We start from the raw sequence: 15,912 nt of genomic DNA on the forward strand, positions 1-15,912 counted from the left end.
TCCTCTAACGGACCGTAAAAGATGGTCGTATTTCAAGCTAAGGAATTTCAGTTTCTGTTACCGATTTACGGAACATTATACGGACTGTAAAATATTTACGGGCCGTAAATGTCACCTTAACACTTCTATAGAAATTGATAGTTTTACAACAAGAAGTACGAACCGTATAATTAGTTACGGTCCATAAAAGGGCATCACGGGATAGATTTCTTCCATGAAGGCTATCTTTGCAAGGAAACTTTTGAGCCTAGTTTGTAATAATTCCCCAACACTAGATATAGTGTTTTGAGGGTTAGCATTAGTTAGTTTTTGATGAATTTAGAATTGACATTGTTCAATATAGTTTGTTTGACTTACTAGCCCTAGATTGAGAGTAGATTGTAGCGTGTGATTCTAAAGTTGTTAATCAACATTGCCCTGGAATTTCATAAAGAGCTATTCACTTGTGGATTTTCAATTGAATTTCCCTTGCCTTGAATTTCAAATAGTTTAGGTTCAAGTTGATAGAATAGGTTAGGAGGATTTGGGACTTATTCCCAAGTTTGCCTAATAATTCTCTTCTAATTGGGTCTAGCTTTATCTCTTTCCCCATCCCCAATTTTCCCCTATCTTAATTTCCGCATTGTTATCTTTTGATTGTGAATTCTTAGAGTTTCCAATCTAGGTTGTTATTATTGTGGTTGGGTAGGACATTACAAGGTATGTAAGGCTTACCCTTTCCTTCTTTTGCACGAATCCGAATGAAACATAACGCGTACGAATGATTCTTTCAAAGTAATCTACTCTTAGAAGTTAGAAATTGCTTACATTGTCTCGCTCTATTGAAATGTATATGATCATGTTCATGTCCATAATCTTGGTTTCTCATGTAAGTTATATGTTGATGATATTTGTTGCTCCTTATGATATTACATATTGACGAGTTAGCTTGAATAACGTATTCGGAGGTTATCGACCTTATGCCACTCCGAAAGGTTCATCATAACGTACCGTCATTCTATGAGCCTATATATATATATATATATATATATATATATATATATATATATGTGCGCGCTATAGTGTGTCGGGTACGACATATATATATATATATATATATATATATATCGAGCCGCGCTATAGTGTGTCGGGTACGACACCTATTGTGCACACCGCTGCAGTTGGGTACGTTATGATGATATTAGTGTAGCGGTTCTATTTTTTCCGATTCGTATTTGCACTTGCCTCATTTAAAAAGGAAAGTGTCCCGGGGAAGTACGATTGTCAATCGTACCGGAAAAAAGAAAAAATATACTTCTACGTGGATGGTGCTCTAAATGGACTTTATTTTAGAGTCGCCACCTAATTTTTAGGAAATTAGGAAAACCAGTTCGAAAAGGGTTCATTCAAAACGGTTAAATTTTAAAAGAATCCTAATCTAACCAAAGTATGGGTAAGGGTTCTGGTGATCCCCCGGGGAAGGTGTTAGGCACCCCGGTATTAAGGATCCGTAAAATATAATTGACCTACGTGTTCTAATAGTATGCCTTTGTAGATATAAATTGTTTATAGTGAAAAATTGTTTCGGCTTATATTTTCGCAACAAAGATTTAGTCATTCATGAAATATAACATGTTTCAAGAAACAAAAGTGGTAAAATTTTGCCCAAAATTGGGCGTTTAGGGTATCGGACTAGAACACTTAGGCTAATATCCTAATGCTCTTAGTCTAAGTAGGACTCTACGTAAGTCCACCCAAAAATAGTTTTGAAAAATATATTTTTCAGTATAGAAAATAGTTTTTAGGAAAATAATTTTGGGCATACTATTATAATCCGTACATTAATCGTATTCTGTATAGTCCATTTTTATTCTACCTTTCGCCAAGTTTTAGTCAAATTTTATTTTTTAGTCTAAGCCTAAATAGTCACAATTAGTCCCACGAGTTTTTGAATATTAGTCCAAATCAGTCCACATGTTTCAAATCAGATGGTAGGTCCAACTCATAGGACACCTTGCCTACCTTACGAATAATTTGATAAGGCCCAATGTCCTCAAAATAGCTTCCGTTCTTTTGTAGTCATCACACCCTTTATTGATACCTTCAGAATACCCGGTTTAAACTCTAAGTCTCGACGTCGATTATCTGGTATGCCTTTTGTCGATAATAATCCCAATAATCTCTCTTGAATAAGCTTCACGTTATCAAAAGAGATAAGAGAATTGAATCATGTCCAGGCCTATCAACTTGCAATTTGGTCTCACCAATATCGAACTAATCGATAGGTGACTCGCACTTCCTCCCATATAAGGCCTCGTACGGTGCCATCGAATACTAGAATGGTAGCTATTATATATATATATATATATATATATATATATATATATATGTATCACTTGATATACTATTTCCATTTTTTAGAAACTTTCTAAGTATTATTACATATACAACATATACTTGGTGATATACCTTTATGTGGAGAGCAAAACCCTTTGGGAGGCATAATCCATATACCCTATATGTTCTCCATATCCTTCCTTCAAATAACTCATCAAAATACCCGAAAACAACATCCAAAACTCCCGTAAAGTACTCAAAACCCAAAACAACACACTAACAAAAAAGCGATTTACCTTCTCAAATGACAAGTTTTTTATAGGCAAATAAATCAAGCGATATTTCGGTAAAACAAATAACAAAAGATCTATGATTTAAGGCTATGAACAAATCAACATCCTAAAACTCAATTCATCAGGCAGTTTCTAAGTCAATAAGCTTAGGTTTAATCCAATCTAGAATGAGAGCAACGCTTGATAAAAATAGAGATTTTCAAAAATTCCAGTTTGAAGGGATTAACACACTGTTTTCATGAGCACAGTTGCGAACAAATGTTTTCAATTTACCTTTTCAACCTTTTCAATTCAGATATTAAACCTTCAATCTTAGTTTTATTCAGAGATACCAACAAGTTAGAATAATGCACACAGAGTCACTAAGCACAGGTTAAGTCAGGCTAAAACAAACCAAAGGTGACCTGCTTTTTAAAGTATTTATAGATTCTAAGTGTCACAACAAAAGAAACAGACAACCAAGGAGAAGTGAGACAAGTAAGCACACAAATGATTTAAATAGTTCACACACAGGATCTCTTCTTCCTTTTCAAGTCAGTTTTAACTTTGAAGAAAAGAGAACCAAATGTAATGCATTTTTCTAAGCAAACAGAGGCACCTTATGGTGTCATGTAAGAAAATGTCTAAATAAATGGAAAGTTGAACCTTCACAGAATTCACTCAGTTTCCATGTTTTTAGACTTGAGAAAATAAGCAAAATTGCAAGCCATAATACAATCTCCAATCTTTAAGTCAACAGGTTTGTTTCCTTACAATTTTAGTCAATTTTAGTCTTGTTTAGCAAATAGCAAACTCAGTTTTCCTCTAAGACAGCCAAATGGATTCAAGACAGTGCCAAGCTTCAAGATAGCACATAGCAACCATCTACCACTTCAAGGTCAAAAATAGGTTCTTTAAAGCCCTACATGACTTAGATGATTCAAAATAGAAATGGGTGTCAAACAAAAAAGGAATTTCTAATCTTTTGTTATTTCAACTCTTAAGACTTTAACTAGGCACACATAAGCATTTAAGAAATTATTAGGCTTCATTTTAACAAAACAAGTCTCCATTTTAACTCCCATATCAACAATTTGTAATCTCAGGGTCCTATAGGTTATATATTAACTCACTTCAACCCTGTTAGAACACTCAGCCAATCTTAGTGAATAATGAGACTCATTTAATTCCTTCTTTCAAAACAATAATGACACTCAAGCAATTTCTAGAATTTCAAATTACAAATCAACTTCCAAGCATGACTTAAGGCCATCTCCACAAAGAACTGTAAATTCATTAGCCATAAACCAAGTTGTAAAGGACTTAGGACTAGTTTTTGTATCCTATTTTTTAGCAATCTAGATAGTAGAGGGATGACAAGACATGATCATTAGACTCAAATTAAACTCAAAGTGCCCAGTGTTATAGGGTATAGCTTTACCATAATCCCCTTAGGTCTCTATATCTTAGTTTAGGTTCATTAAGAGGTCATAACGACTTAGCTTATCACAAAATTGCCTTAACATACAAGCAGTCCTACAGAGAATATTAAGAGAGAGCCTTAAGCTACTATCCCCAATTCTTTACTTCAGGATTTGATCAAACAGATTCAATCACAAATACAGGAATCAGAAATGGAGTTCAACTAATGATGTAAGTCAAATTAGAATTAGAAAATCCACAGTAGGAGGGAATATAAGACTATCTTTAGGAATAAACATGAGGCAAGTAGGACTAAAGCAAATCACAAGTGATGGAAAGTTCACATTGAAAACAATTATAAGTTCTAAAGGAGGTTCATGCCACTATCCTAGGTCACAAAGTGATATACTCAAGAGCATTACAGTCAACAAGATAGCATATGCAAGTTGTAGGATCAGTCATAAGAAAATAAGAAAGGAAAGTCATGAACCATCTGTTACACCCCGTACTTTCAAAGAAGTACTTATTAAATTTGAACGTAAGTATGTCGAGCTATGGTTAAGTAAAATAATTTTGGATTATGAGGAATGAAGCATTATTTATTGTATGAGTAAAGGATAAATTACGATCTCGTAAGTCGTAACCGGAAAGGACAACCTTGGAACCAATGGACATGACTATTATCAAGTGTGGTTAATGATAAATATCATGTATCGAGAGTTTCGGAAGGTTCCGGGACCAAGCAAACCGAAGAAAATAAGTTTGTCGAAAAATTTAGAAATTTGTAGAATTTTGGACAGAATTTTGGGTCAACTTTGGACGGGTATATCTTCTGGTATATTAGGAGTTTTAAGGTATTTCAAAAGCCTAAAATGAAGTTTGTCGAGTCTAGTTTTCAACGCAATAAACCGCTCATAGGACATCGTAGTAGAGAATTATGAATATTACAAGTTAGGTTGACAAAAAGAAACGCGTGCTACAAGAACCATATATCACGTAAAAAGGTCACGCCTAACAATACCAACCGCCTCTAGAACCTTATAAAAGGGGTTTTACCCCTCATTTTTCATCCAAACACTTCTTAAAATATCCCAAATTCTCTAGAATAATCCCCCAACTTCCGTCCATAGAATTGTAGCGCAAATTATGTGAAATCTCCGGATTTATGTCCGAACAAAGGTATAGTTGTGATTATAAAATCATATAGCGACGAGTTTTGGCTCAAGTTCAAGGTGGAAAAATGAAGACATCGCAATATTAAAGGGAGTAAGGTATGAATCTCTTCTTATTAATGTTAGTTTCGGTTTATTTACTGATATAAATTTGTTAAATAGTCGTATAATGAGTTGGTTAGTTGTGGAACTTGAAAAACATCGTGTGAGATGTTTATGGAATATAATGGTGTTGGAAATGATATTGTTGATGTTGGTATCATTATTGTTGTTGTTGTTGTTGGTTGCTGGATTGTAATTTCGGGCTAGGCATATAAACCAAGGAATGTACATTTTAATTTTATATGATTTTAAATGGATTTTAATTAAAGTCTTGAGATAAGTGTATTATGGTCAATAACTTTACAATAGTATGAATGACCTTATATGTAGATTGCAAGACTACGAACGATCATGACTAGATAAGACAGAGGTATCACAACAAGAGTACTCTAGTAAGCTTCACGAATGTATGTTAAGGCTAAACCTTTCTTTCTTAAGACATGATTCCTTTTTTGTAAACATAAATGAAATCTTCAATAAACTCGTTTCTAAAGGTACCAAAGCTTAAATCCCGATGTTCTTGTGATATCCTTGAGCTTGTTTCATGGCTATTGTTGTTATTCATTGATGTTGATCTCATCTTATGACTTTGTTCCTTTGGAGATATGAAGGAGCGTGTTCATTTAGACGGTTCCATAATAATAATCCCAAAATTTAGGAACAAGTTCTTAAGGAATGTTTTATAGGACATGAATAGAGTGCTAGTAGAGGATCTCTAAGGAGGTATTTAATTTTTGAAGAGAGGTTCATGCTGTATCTTAGGATTTGGTTATAGTCAAAAATCAAGTGGGAAGAAGTACTAATGGACCTATTATTTATAGCATAAGTCTTATGTGATTATGTATACCCACAATACCATCAAAAGTGAATTTTCCACGATCAAAATAAAAGATTACTTGTAAAATCCAGTTATGATGTTGATTATAATTACCAAAACCTTGTCCATAGACCAATCGGGTAGATGTTACCACCGTGCTACACATACAAATAAAACATCCATGCTACGGTGGTTGGGCAAAATATATATTTAAAAAAAGCTCATGGCCTCAACCGAATGGCAACCACACATTAATAGGACAAATAAAAAAGAAAACCCAAAGAATTAAAAATTGATGGTTAGTAAGTTAGAGATACAGTATTGTATATACATGTAGTTAAGCACAGGCGAGTACAGAGAGACATGCATATCATTGGATCAGGCTACACGTACCGTAGCACTTGCACATGTATTATATATGGATCGGGTTGCACGCCTGCAACACTTGCGTTGATAAAAGGATGAGTTATTTATGACTCTAAAGATTGCACGAAGAATACGGATTGTAAAAAGGTTAAATGATGAGGATAAAACCCCCCTAGATTTTAAGTTAAAATAAAAGTATTAGAATACGGTATTGTCCATGATGCAAAAAGATATGAGAGTATTTAGAACATTTAAAATTTTCATCAAAGTCGAAGCCTAATCTGATTCTTATTCTCTTTATTTTAAAATGTTGAAACTGTTACATTTTCGCCTTACAACATCCCCACGTACATTATTAATACTATCCTTTCTTGTGGACCCCGCACGCATGCCCGAATTAATTTAGAAAGACAGATGAGGATCTTCCGCAAGAGGCTATTTATTATAAGGTAATTAAGTAAAATCCATTTCTTCTAATTAAGCATTTAAAAGTCCGAGTTGTAAATATTAAAATTTAAAACAAGAGGGAATAATCGACATTGTCCCGACTTTGTATATTTAAATCATGGAAAAATGTGGCTAATGAACCGTAATTCATATGTAGCTTAGTTATGTTGTTCGATAATTATGTTGGCATTGTAGTTCTTTGCACATATATTTATACATGATATTATGTTCATATTTAGCAATTAGTCGTATTTTTACCATTCGAGATAATTATTAGGATGCCGATTATAAGTTTTTTGAGGCCTACAATTTTGGGAATCGGGCAATCCTCACTCATAGCCCGAAAAGGAAATCCCTTTGACACCATCACTATAAAATCCCATTTTTTGGGGTTAAAAATTAGTCTTTAACAATTTTGAGTGTCAACAATTTTTAGCAAACAAGAAGATATTTAGAACTTATCTCGTACAAAATTTTTTGGAAGGCAATCTCCACGTATGCTCGCATGTTTCAAATCTCGGATTTTACACACACATCTTTGAGATTCAAATCTTCTAATGAACTAATTAGACAAATTATGGACTTAGTCTTTCTAGTTTTTAGAAAATTCTTCTATTTTTAGAGTCTTTAATCCACATTTTACCATTCTAGTGTTCCTCAAACAAGTATACAAAATCATTTTCGCCTTTCAGATGTCTAGCCAAGTTAAAAAATGGCAAATGCATACCAAATAAGGCAAATAGTTATAAAGATAAGCAAGGAATCCCTTTCTTATGATCTTGTAATCATGATACTTTGACCGGCTCTTTTTGCGTCATTTTCAGATGTTTTCATTGTTCAATGATAACTTCTATTGGGATCTGGGTCGGGCTATACCGCATTTTTGCAAACCTACACACCCCAGTCCGGTTGTCGTTTTCGTAAGCAAGATGCTACTAATGAAAACCATGTTTTCAAGTGCGGGGTCATTTTTGTTTCTTATGACATCCGCCACCCCTGAAAATTTGGACTCATATCATTTTCACATATTGCGGTGACTGTCGCAAATCTAGTGTCGACTGCATCGTTATCCTCATACGAAGCTTGCGGTATACCAGTTCGGGACCACATCACTTATAGTCAAAAATACCCAAATGTAGTAGACTCGCACATTCGAGTGCAGTATCATATTCCTTTCATGATGACTACTAACCTCTGTGTCCAAAATTACAACATTTAGTCAGAATATTCAAGTTAACTACTGCATATTCAAGTGCGGAGCCTTTTCTCATGACTACCACTATCCCTGAACCATGATTACGTTAACTTGAAATAGACTGCGATAGCGACCGCAAATCTTGATGTAGGAATCACATTCGTATTTCAACGATTGTGGACATCAACCTCGGAATTATGCTACCTATTTTTGGCTATATATATGGATGACGACTCAGCCCTTTCGGCACGTAGTCGTTTAATCCATATCGTCATTTTGAGGAATGAAGCTTACCTCGGTGGCAAGATTGACACCTTCCTTTTTTGACTCTGGGGAAGAATACCCGCCCGTCGACAGGGTTCACATCTTCCAAAAGGACTAGACTCGATTGTGAATACGGCATTTCGATACCGATATCAACGCGTCATTTTAAATTTTTAGATTTTTATGACGTCCACTCAGTCAATGTATCAAGGCAAGCCATGCGACGTCTAGGTCGGGGTCTCAATACCTTGACACAATACTATTTAGTGGAGACCAAGCTTTTGGTACCGTGATTATATCTTTCAGTAGTCTTTAAAATTTTTCTTTTGTAAAAATCTTCGTGCTCTGCAAAATGAACAAACTTATCAGCGTAAAGCAAACTTTACTTAGGGAGGGCTTCATTACCCTTTCGTACACTCTTTTGCGCCGCTATTCCTTGAAGCTTCTTCTTCACTTGGCTTGTTGTCGTCACCCTATTTTAAACATTCTAGCAAACGAGTTAGTGTAAAACATCCATGCTTGCTTGTTCCTGCATCCACAAAAAAATTGTCAGTTTTCTATATGGTCGACCGCTCTCCCTGCGCATGGACTTCTCCCATTCACATTTTGGCAGGAAAGGATGCTCATTTTCCTTAACATCATTTATTTTTCTAGCAAAGCTGAAAATTTTTTGGGCGATGATTTTTGGAGAATATATGTATTTTGGTATATTATATATATTTTGAAAATGATATATTTTACACACGCCCTTTTAATGTCATGACATTGGTTACTCAAACAAGGTCTCCCATCTCTTTCCTCCTTCTTGATCTTGACTTGTGAAATTTTCAAATCCCTTTCGAAAATTTTGCCCCAGTTTGTATACATCTTTATACCGACTTGAATTTCGCTATGTCGAAGGAATTTTTGAGACCCTCTCAAAAATTTTGCCCCAGTGTAAGTGTGTACTTGTCAATTCTTGATTTCACCGTGCTTGAGGAATTTTTGAGATCCTTCTCAAAAAATTCTCGCCCCATAGAAATATATTTAAAGAATACCTCTCAAAATTCGCCCCAGTTTCCTTGTGGGGTTTCCTCTTTCTCTCTCTAAAACATTTCGAGGTTTCCTAAGGTTTATTGGGAATTTTGTTTGGAATGACCGAGCTCGGAGAGAGCCTACGTATCCCGTTTCGGGAATCGGGTGTCGAAACGTAGTTCGGGGTAAACATATTGGAATTTTTTTTTGTAAGACCGAACTCAAAAGAGCGAGTATCCCAAATGGGAATCAGGTTATAACGTAGTTCAAAACACATAATTTTGGATTTTTGGTTAAAGCGACTGAGCTTGGAAAAGTGCCTACATATCCCCTTATAAGTATAAGGAATCAGGTCCTTGCGTAGTTCGCACATAATTTTGGGTTTCGTTTTTCTAAGGAAAATGCAAAATTATAAGCAAAGGAAATGTAATTAAAGCAACATAAACTATAAAAACTCTGAATCTTCGTAGTTATCTTCTTCTTCACACGTAGTATCTCTTGATGGCATCTGAATTTATTGCTCTTGGCCACTCTTGACCATCCATTTCAGCAAGTACCACAGCTCCTCCTGATAGTACCTTTCGCACCATATAGGGGCCTTGCCAATTTGGTGCGAACTTTCCTTTGTATTCTTCTTGGTTTGGGAATATTCGTTTGAGCACCAATTGCCCAATTTGAAAAACCCTAGTTCTCACATGCTTGTTGAAAGCTCGCGCCATTCTTTGTTGGTACAATTGACCATGGCAAACAACAATCATTCGCTTTTCATCTATCAAAGCCAGTTGCTCATACCTCTTGCGGATCCATTCTGCATCATCCAACTCAGCTTCTTGTATTATTCGAAGTGAAGGGATTTCTACTTCGGCTGGTATTACTACTTCAGTGCCATACACCAACAGGTACGGAGTGGCCCCAGTTGAAGTTCTAGCAGTAGTGCGATATCCCAGTAATGCATAAGGCAGTTGTTCATGCCAATCTTTGTAGTTATCAATCATCTTTCTGAGGATCTTCTTGATGTTTTTGTTGGCGGCTTCCACAACCCCATTCATTTGTGGCCGGTATGCGGTTGAATTTCGATGAGTGATTCGGAACTGCGCACACATTTCTTTCATCAAGTGGCTATTCAGATTAGCCCCATTGTCTGTTATGATTGATTCTGGGATACCAAATCGGCATATGATGTTATTGCGCACAAAATCTGTGACTACTTTCTTTGTTACTGATGAATAAGATGTTGCTTCCACCCACTTGGTGAAGTAGTCTATGGCGACCAAAATGAAGCGGTGTTTGTTTGACGCAGCTGGCTCAATTGGTCCTATGACATCCATGCCCCAAGCGGCGAATGGCCAAGGCGACGTCATAGCATTCAGTTCTGTTGGAGGAACCTTTATCAAGTCTCCATGAATTTGACACTTGTGGCATTTTTGGACGAATTTGCTACAATCATTCTCCATGGTCATCCAGTAATAACCTATTCTTAAGATTTTCTTTGCTAGCACGAACCCATTCATGTGAGGCCCACAGGTTCCGGCATGTACTTCTTCAATCAATCTTGTAGCTTCAACAGAGTCAACACATCTAAGCAATCCCAAATTCGGGGTTCTTTTGTACAGGACATTCTTGTTGAGGAAGAAACCATTCGCCAACTTCCTGATAGTCTTCTTCTGATTTAAGGTGATTCCTTCAGGATATTCTCCTTTCTCCAAGAACATTTTAATGTCAACGTACCAAGGTTTTCCATCGCCTCTCTCTCTACAAAAGCACAGTGGGCTGGTTGATCTCTGATTTCAACTTTGACAGGATCAATGTATCTACTGTCGGGATGCTGAATCATGGATGCTATTGTTGCCAATGCATCAGCAAACTCATTCTGGGTTCTTGGTATGTGTTTGAACTTGACTTCTTGGAACCGATCTGCCAATCTTTGCACAAGTCCAACATACGGTATGATCTTTTCATTTTTGGTGGCCCACTCTCCTCGAACTTGATGAATCAACAAATCCGAATCGCCAATTACCTGAAGGTCTTTCACATCCATGTCGAGGGCTAAACGTAGACCCAAGATACATGCTTCGTATTCATCCATGTTGTTAGTGCAATTGAAGCTCAACTTGGCTACCACTTGATAATATTGGCGTGAATCTGAAACCAAGACGGCTCCAATTCCCGATCCTTTAAAGTTGACCGCTCCATCAAAGTATACTTTCCATCCTAATTCATCTTCATTTTCTTCGCCCTCAATTGTCATTATTTCTTCATCCGGTAAGTAAGTCCACAAAGGTACGGGATTGTCATCTACCGGACTTCCCGCCAGTAAATCTGCCAATGCTTGCCCTTTAACTGCTTTCTGTGCGACGTATTGAATGTCGAACTCACTTAATAGCATTTTCCATTTGGCCAACTTCCCTATGGGCATAGGCTGGCGAAAGATGTACCTTAGGGGATCCATTCTTGAGATCAAATGGGTCGTGTATGTAGCCATATAATGTCTCAACTTCTGAGACACCCAAGTTAGAGCGCAACACGTCTTTTCCACCAAGGAATATCTGGATTCACAGGGTGTGAACTTCTTACTGATGTAATAGATGGCTCTCTCTTTCTTGCTTGTTTCGTCATTTTGTGCCAACATGCACCCAAAAGCATTTTTTGATACTGACATATATAGCAGCAAAGGACTTCCCGACCTTGGCGGGACCAAAACGGGTGGATTTGATAGGTATCTTTTGATTGTGTCAAAGGCTTTCTGACAGTCTTCCGTCCATTTAGTTGGAGCATCTTTCTTGAGGAGTTTGAGGATTGGTTCTATGATTACTGTGGACTGGGCGATGAAGCGTCCAATGTAATTCAACCTTCCTAAGAAACTCATGACCTCTTTCTTTGTTCTTGGCGGTGGGAGTTCTTGGATTGCTTTGATCTTTGTGGGATCTAACTCAATACCACGACGACTGACTATGAATCCTAGTAATTTTCCAGCAGGCACTCCAAATGCGCATTTTGCAGGATTCAACTTCAAATCGTACTTGCGGAGTCTATCAAAGAATCTTCTTAAATGTTCGAGGTGGTCCTCACCCACTCGGGATTTGATGACGACGTCATCCACATACACCTCAATCTCTCTATGCATCATATCATGAAAGATGGCGGTCATCGCCCTCATGTAAGTAGCGCCGGCATTCTTGAGTCCAAAAGGCATTAATCGGTAATGATACACTCCCCATGGTGTGATGAATGCCATTTTTTAGCATCTTCTTCATCCATCAATATCTGATGATAGCCCGCGTAACAATCCACAAAAGATTGCACCTCATGCTTGGCGCAGTTATCAATGAGTATGTGAATGTTTGGGAGTGGAAATTATCCTTTGGGCTAGCGCGGTTAAGATCACGATAGTCCACACAAATCCTTATTTTCCCATCTTTCTTTGGTATCGGGACTATGTTTGCTAACCAGGTCGGGTATGGTGTCACCTCAACAACTCCCGACTGAATCTATTTTTCTACTTCTTCTTTAATTCGGATGCTGATGTCAGGCTTAGGTTGCCTAATTTTCTATTTTACCGGGGCAAATCCTTCAAGGATCGGCAACCTATGGGCAACAATGTTCGTACTCAAACCCGGCATATCGGCGTATGACCAAGCGAAAACATCTTCATATTCTTTCAACAAACTCTGATACCCTTCTTTCTCAGCTTCTGTCAAATGCACACTTATTCTAGTTTCCCGAACCAACTCTTCATTTCCTAGATTAACTGCCTCTGTTTCCTCTAGGTTTGGCGTTGGTCTGTTCTCGTATTCTTCTTCGACATCTATCAACCCTTCTGGTTCGGTTATCTCTTCTTCTTGATCGTCATTTTGTTCGTCGTCATTTTTACTTGTTTCGTAACATGTCATGACATTATTTGTGGCCTCTGTATTATTACTGTAAAACAAAATAACACGGTTATTAATCATGTAAAAGCAATTTTAATTATATATATATATATATATATATATATATATATATATATATATATATATATATATATATATATATATATAGGTAAAGTAAAACGATTTTGTCTTATTGTAAACTTTGAGGCGTTTTCATTGAAATTTAAAAAGAGTGATACAAACTGTGGTCCTGACTCGGAATGGAACATCGAGCCATTTCCGTTATTAAACAACACGTAATAAGGAAACATGAAAAGGCGACAAGCCGGGCCTCAAAGCCGACTTTCGCCGTTTTTTTTAAAATGAGCATTCTTTCTACCGCAGAGTGAACAACGGGGTAGAAGTCCATCCACTTGTTGTTTCTCCTGGTTCAGCATGACGAATCTCTAATGCTTCAAAGCATTCTTCAATGATGGTTGCGCATTCTTCTTCCCAAAACAACGTCCTTAAACCCTCTTCTGGATCTTCGCTGTTGTGACTCAATGGGCATGCTGTGAAGGACTGGTATAGATGAGGGAATGGCTTTCTCATTTCAACGGGACCTCTTGGTCCATATTCTGCTTCTTCTTCTTCTGCCTCACATGGCTCGTATCCAACCCCAAATCGATATTTCCCATTTTTTATACTCACTGGTTCTTTGATTCCTTGTAAGTTCTTTCCCAGACCTTTCCCGGGCTCAAACCCACTCCTTATCATAGTTGTAGCAACCATTTTGTAGACCAGTGGCATAGGGATATCTTCATCATCTCCCCTACGATCTATCATGGCTAGTTCAACGGTGTGAAAATCAGCACCAACTGGTGACTTCTCTATGACTGGTACGGAGTTGTCCGGATAGTTGTGGACACTTCCTTTACCGTGAATCACGACTTCTTGATCATCCCATATGAATTTGAGAGACTGGTGTAACGAAGATGCTACAACTCCGGCGGCGTGCAACCATGGTCGGCCCAATAATAGGTTGTAGCTTGTTTTGATGTCCATGATGACGAACTCCACTACGAACTCCGCGGGCCCATTTGTATGTGTAGATCTATTTCTCCAATTGGGTCGCTGGTTGCGCCATCATAAGCTTTTACATTGGTTCGACTCTGACGGATCTTGCCAACATCATACCCGAGTTGTTTCAAAGTCGTCACAGGGCATACATTCAACCCAGCCCCTCCATCAATCAGCACTTGAGGGATAATCTTGTCACGGCATTTGACTGTTATGTGCAGGGCTTTATTGTGGGACTTCCCTTCCCTTGGTAATTCATCATCAGAAAATGATAGCCTATGCGCTCGTACAACATACCCCACAATCTCGGCCAATGTTTCACTTGTAGTGCCGGCGGGCACTTGGACTTCATCCAAAGCTTTCATTAAGGCTAAGCGATGTTGAGATGAACTGAGTAATAATGACATTACTGATATCCTTGGCAGAGTCTTATGCAGGTGCTCAACAATCGAATAATCCTTGACTGGCATTTGCCTCCAAAAGTTTTCAGCTTCGCCTTCGGTGATTGGTCTTTTTTTAGGGTTTTCGCGATGTGGCGCTTCGAGCACAGGTTCTTCTGGGGCATAACACCTTCCTGACCTGGTCATACCCTGAACCACAACAGCTATCTCTTTTTCTTTATTGACCATCATCTGGTGCGGCGGTTTGATCACAAAGGGTGCATTCTCAACTGGTCCTGATGTTTTGAGTATGAATGGCTCGTTATGAATTCGAGCGACTATGTTGAGGGATATTTGAGCACGAAAGGCTCTCTTTTGGCTACGACGATGTCTCGATTTCTTTGTCAAAGGGCTTAACACTTCTTTTCGCTCTTGTAAAGACAACGAGGCGACGGTGCTTTCCAACCCTTCAATATCTGGACGAATTATCGCAGGGCTCTCTTCCCATTCATCACCTCTTTCTATCATGTGAATTTGATTCCCTCCATGCTTTGGGAGCGGATTTGTGTCCACATTTGGAGGTGTTGGTTCCAGGATAAGCTCATGATTGTCAATCATATCTTGTAGTTTGTGCCTTAGGTTTATGCAATATTCGGTGGCATGGCCAACTTGGTTAGAATGATAGGCGCAAGTGAAATCCGGCCTATACCATCGATCCGTGGGATTAGCAGGTTTTGGTGGAACAACATTCATTCGCCCGGCATCTCTTAGCTTGGCAAATAAACTAGTCCTTGATTCTGGCAAAGGAGTGAATGCTCTCATAGGTTTCTTTTGGGGTGCCTCATAGTTTGCTGGTGGAGGCTAGTTTTGGAAAGTCTGGTTTTGTGGAGCTTGGTTATTGGGTGCTGGCATTCGATAATTTGGTCGTGGAGCTCGGTTGCTTGGTGCTGGTATTTGATAATTTGGTTGTGGAGCTTGGTAGCCGGGTTGTGCGTAGCACACAGACATTGGGCTATATTGGGGTGAAGTGGTTATATAGTTGGTTGGTGGAGGTGATTGGTAGTTATCTTGATTTTTGTGGGTCATCTCTTTTCCTCGGCTTTTTGGGCTAGTAGTTCTAGAAACATAGGCTATATCTTCTCTCTTCTTTTTGCCACCTGCGGCGCCAGACGCACCTGATCTGTTTAGTACACTAACAATCCTGCCGGTCTTGAGGC

At 38.0% G+C, this 15,912-nt stretch overlaps 1 protein-coding gene across 1 annotated transcript; it reads right to left on the reverse strand.

Moving 5' to 3' along the window:
• Positions 1–14,314: 14,314 nt before the first annotated feature.
• LOC132031625 (uncharacterized) lies at positions 14,315–15,517 on the reverse strand. The gene has a single exon (XM_059421589.1). The coding sequence runs from the start codon at positions 15,515–15,517 to the stop codon at positions 14,315–14,317; it is 1,203 nt and encodes a 400-aa protein (XP_059277572.1).
• Between the last annotated feature and the right edge of the window lie 395 nt (positions 15,518–15,912).

Source organism: Lycium ferocissimum, chromosome 9 (assembly GCF_029784015.1).
Source record: "Lycium ferocissimum isolate CSIRO_LF1 chromosome 9, AGI_CSIRO_Lferr_CH_V1, whole genome shotgun sequence".
NCBI classification, from domain to species: domain Eukaryota; kingdom Viridiplantae; phylum Streptophyta; class Magnoliopsida; order Solanales; family Solanaceae; genus Lycium; species Lycium ferocissimum.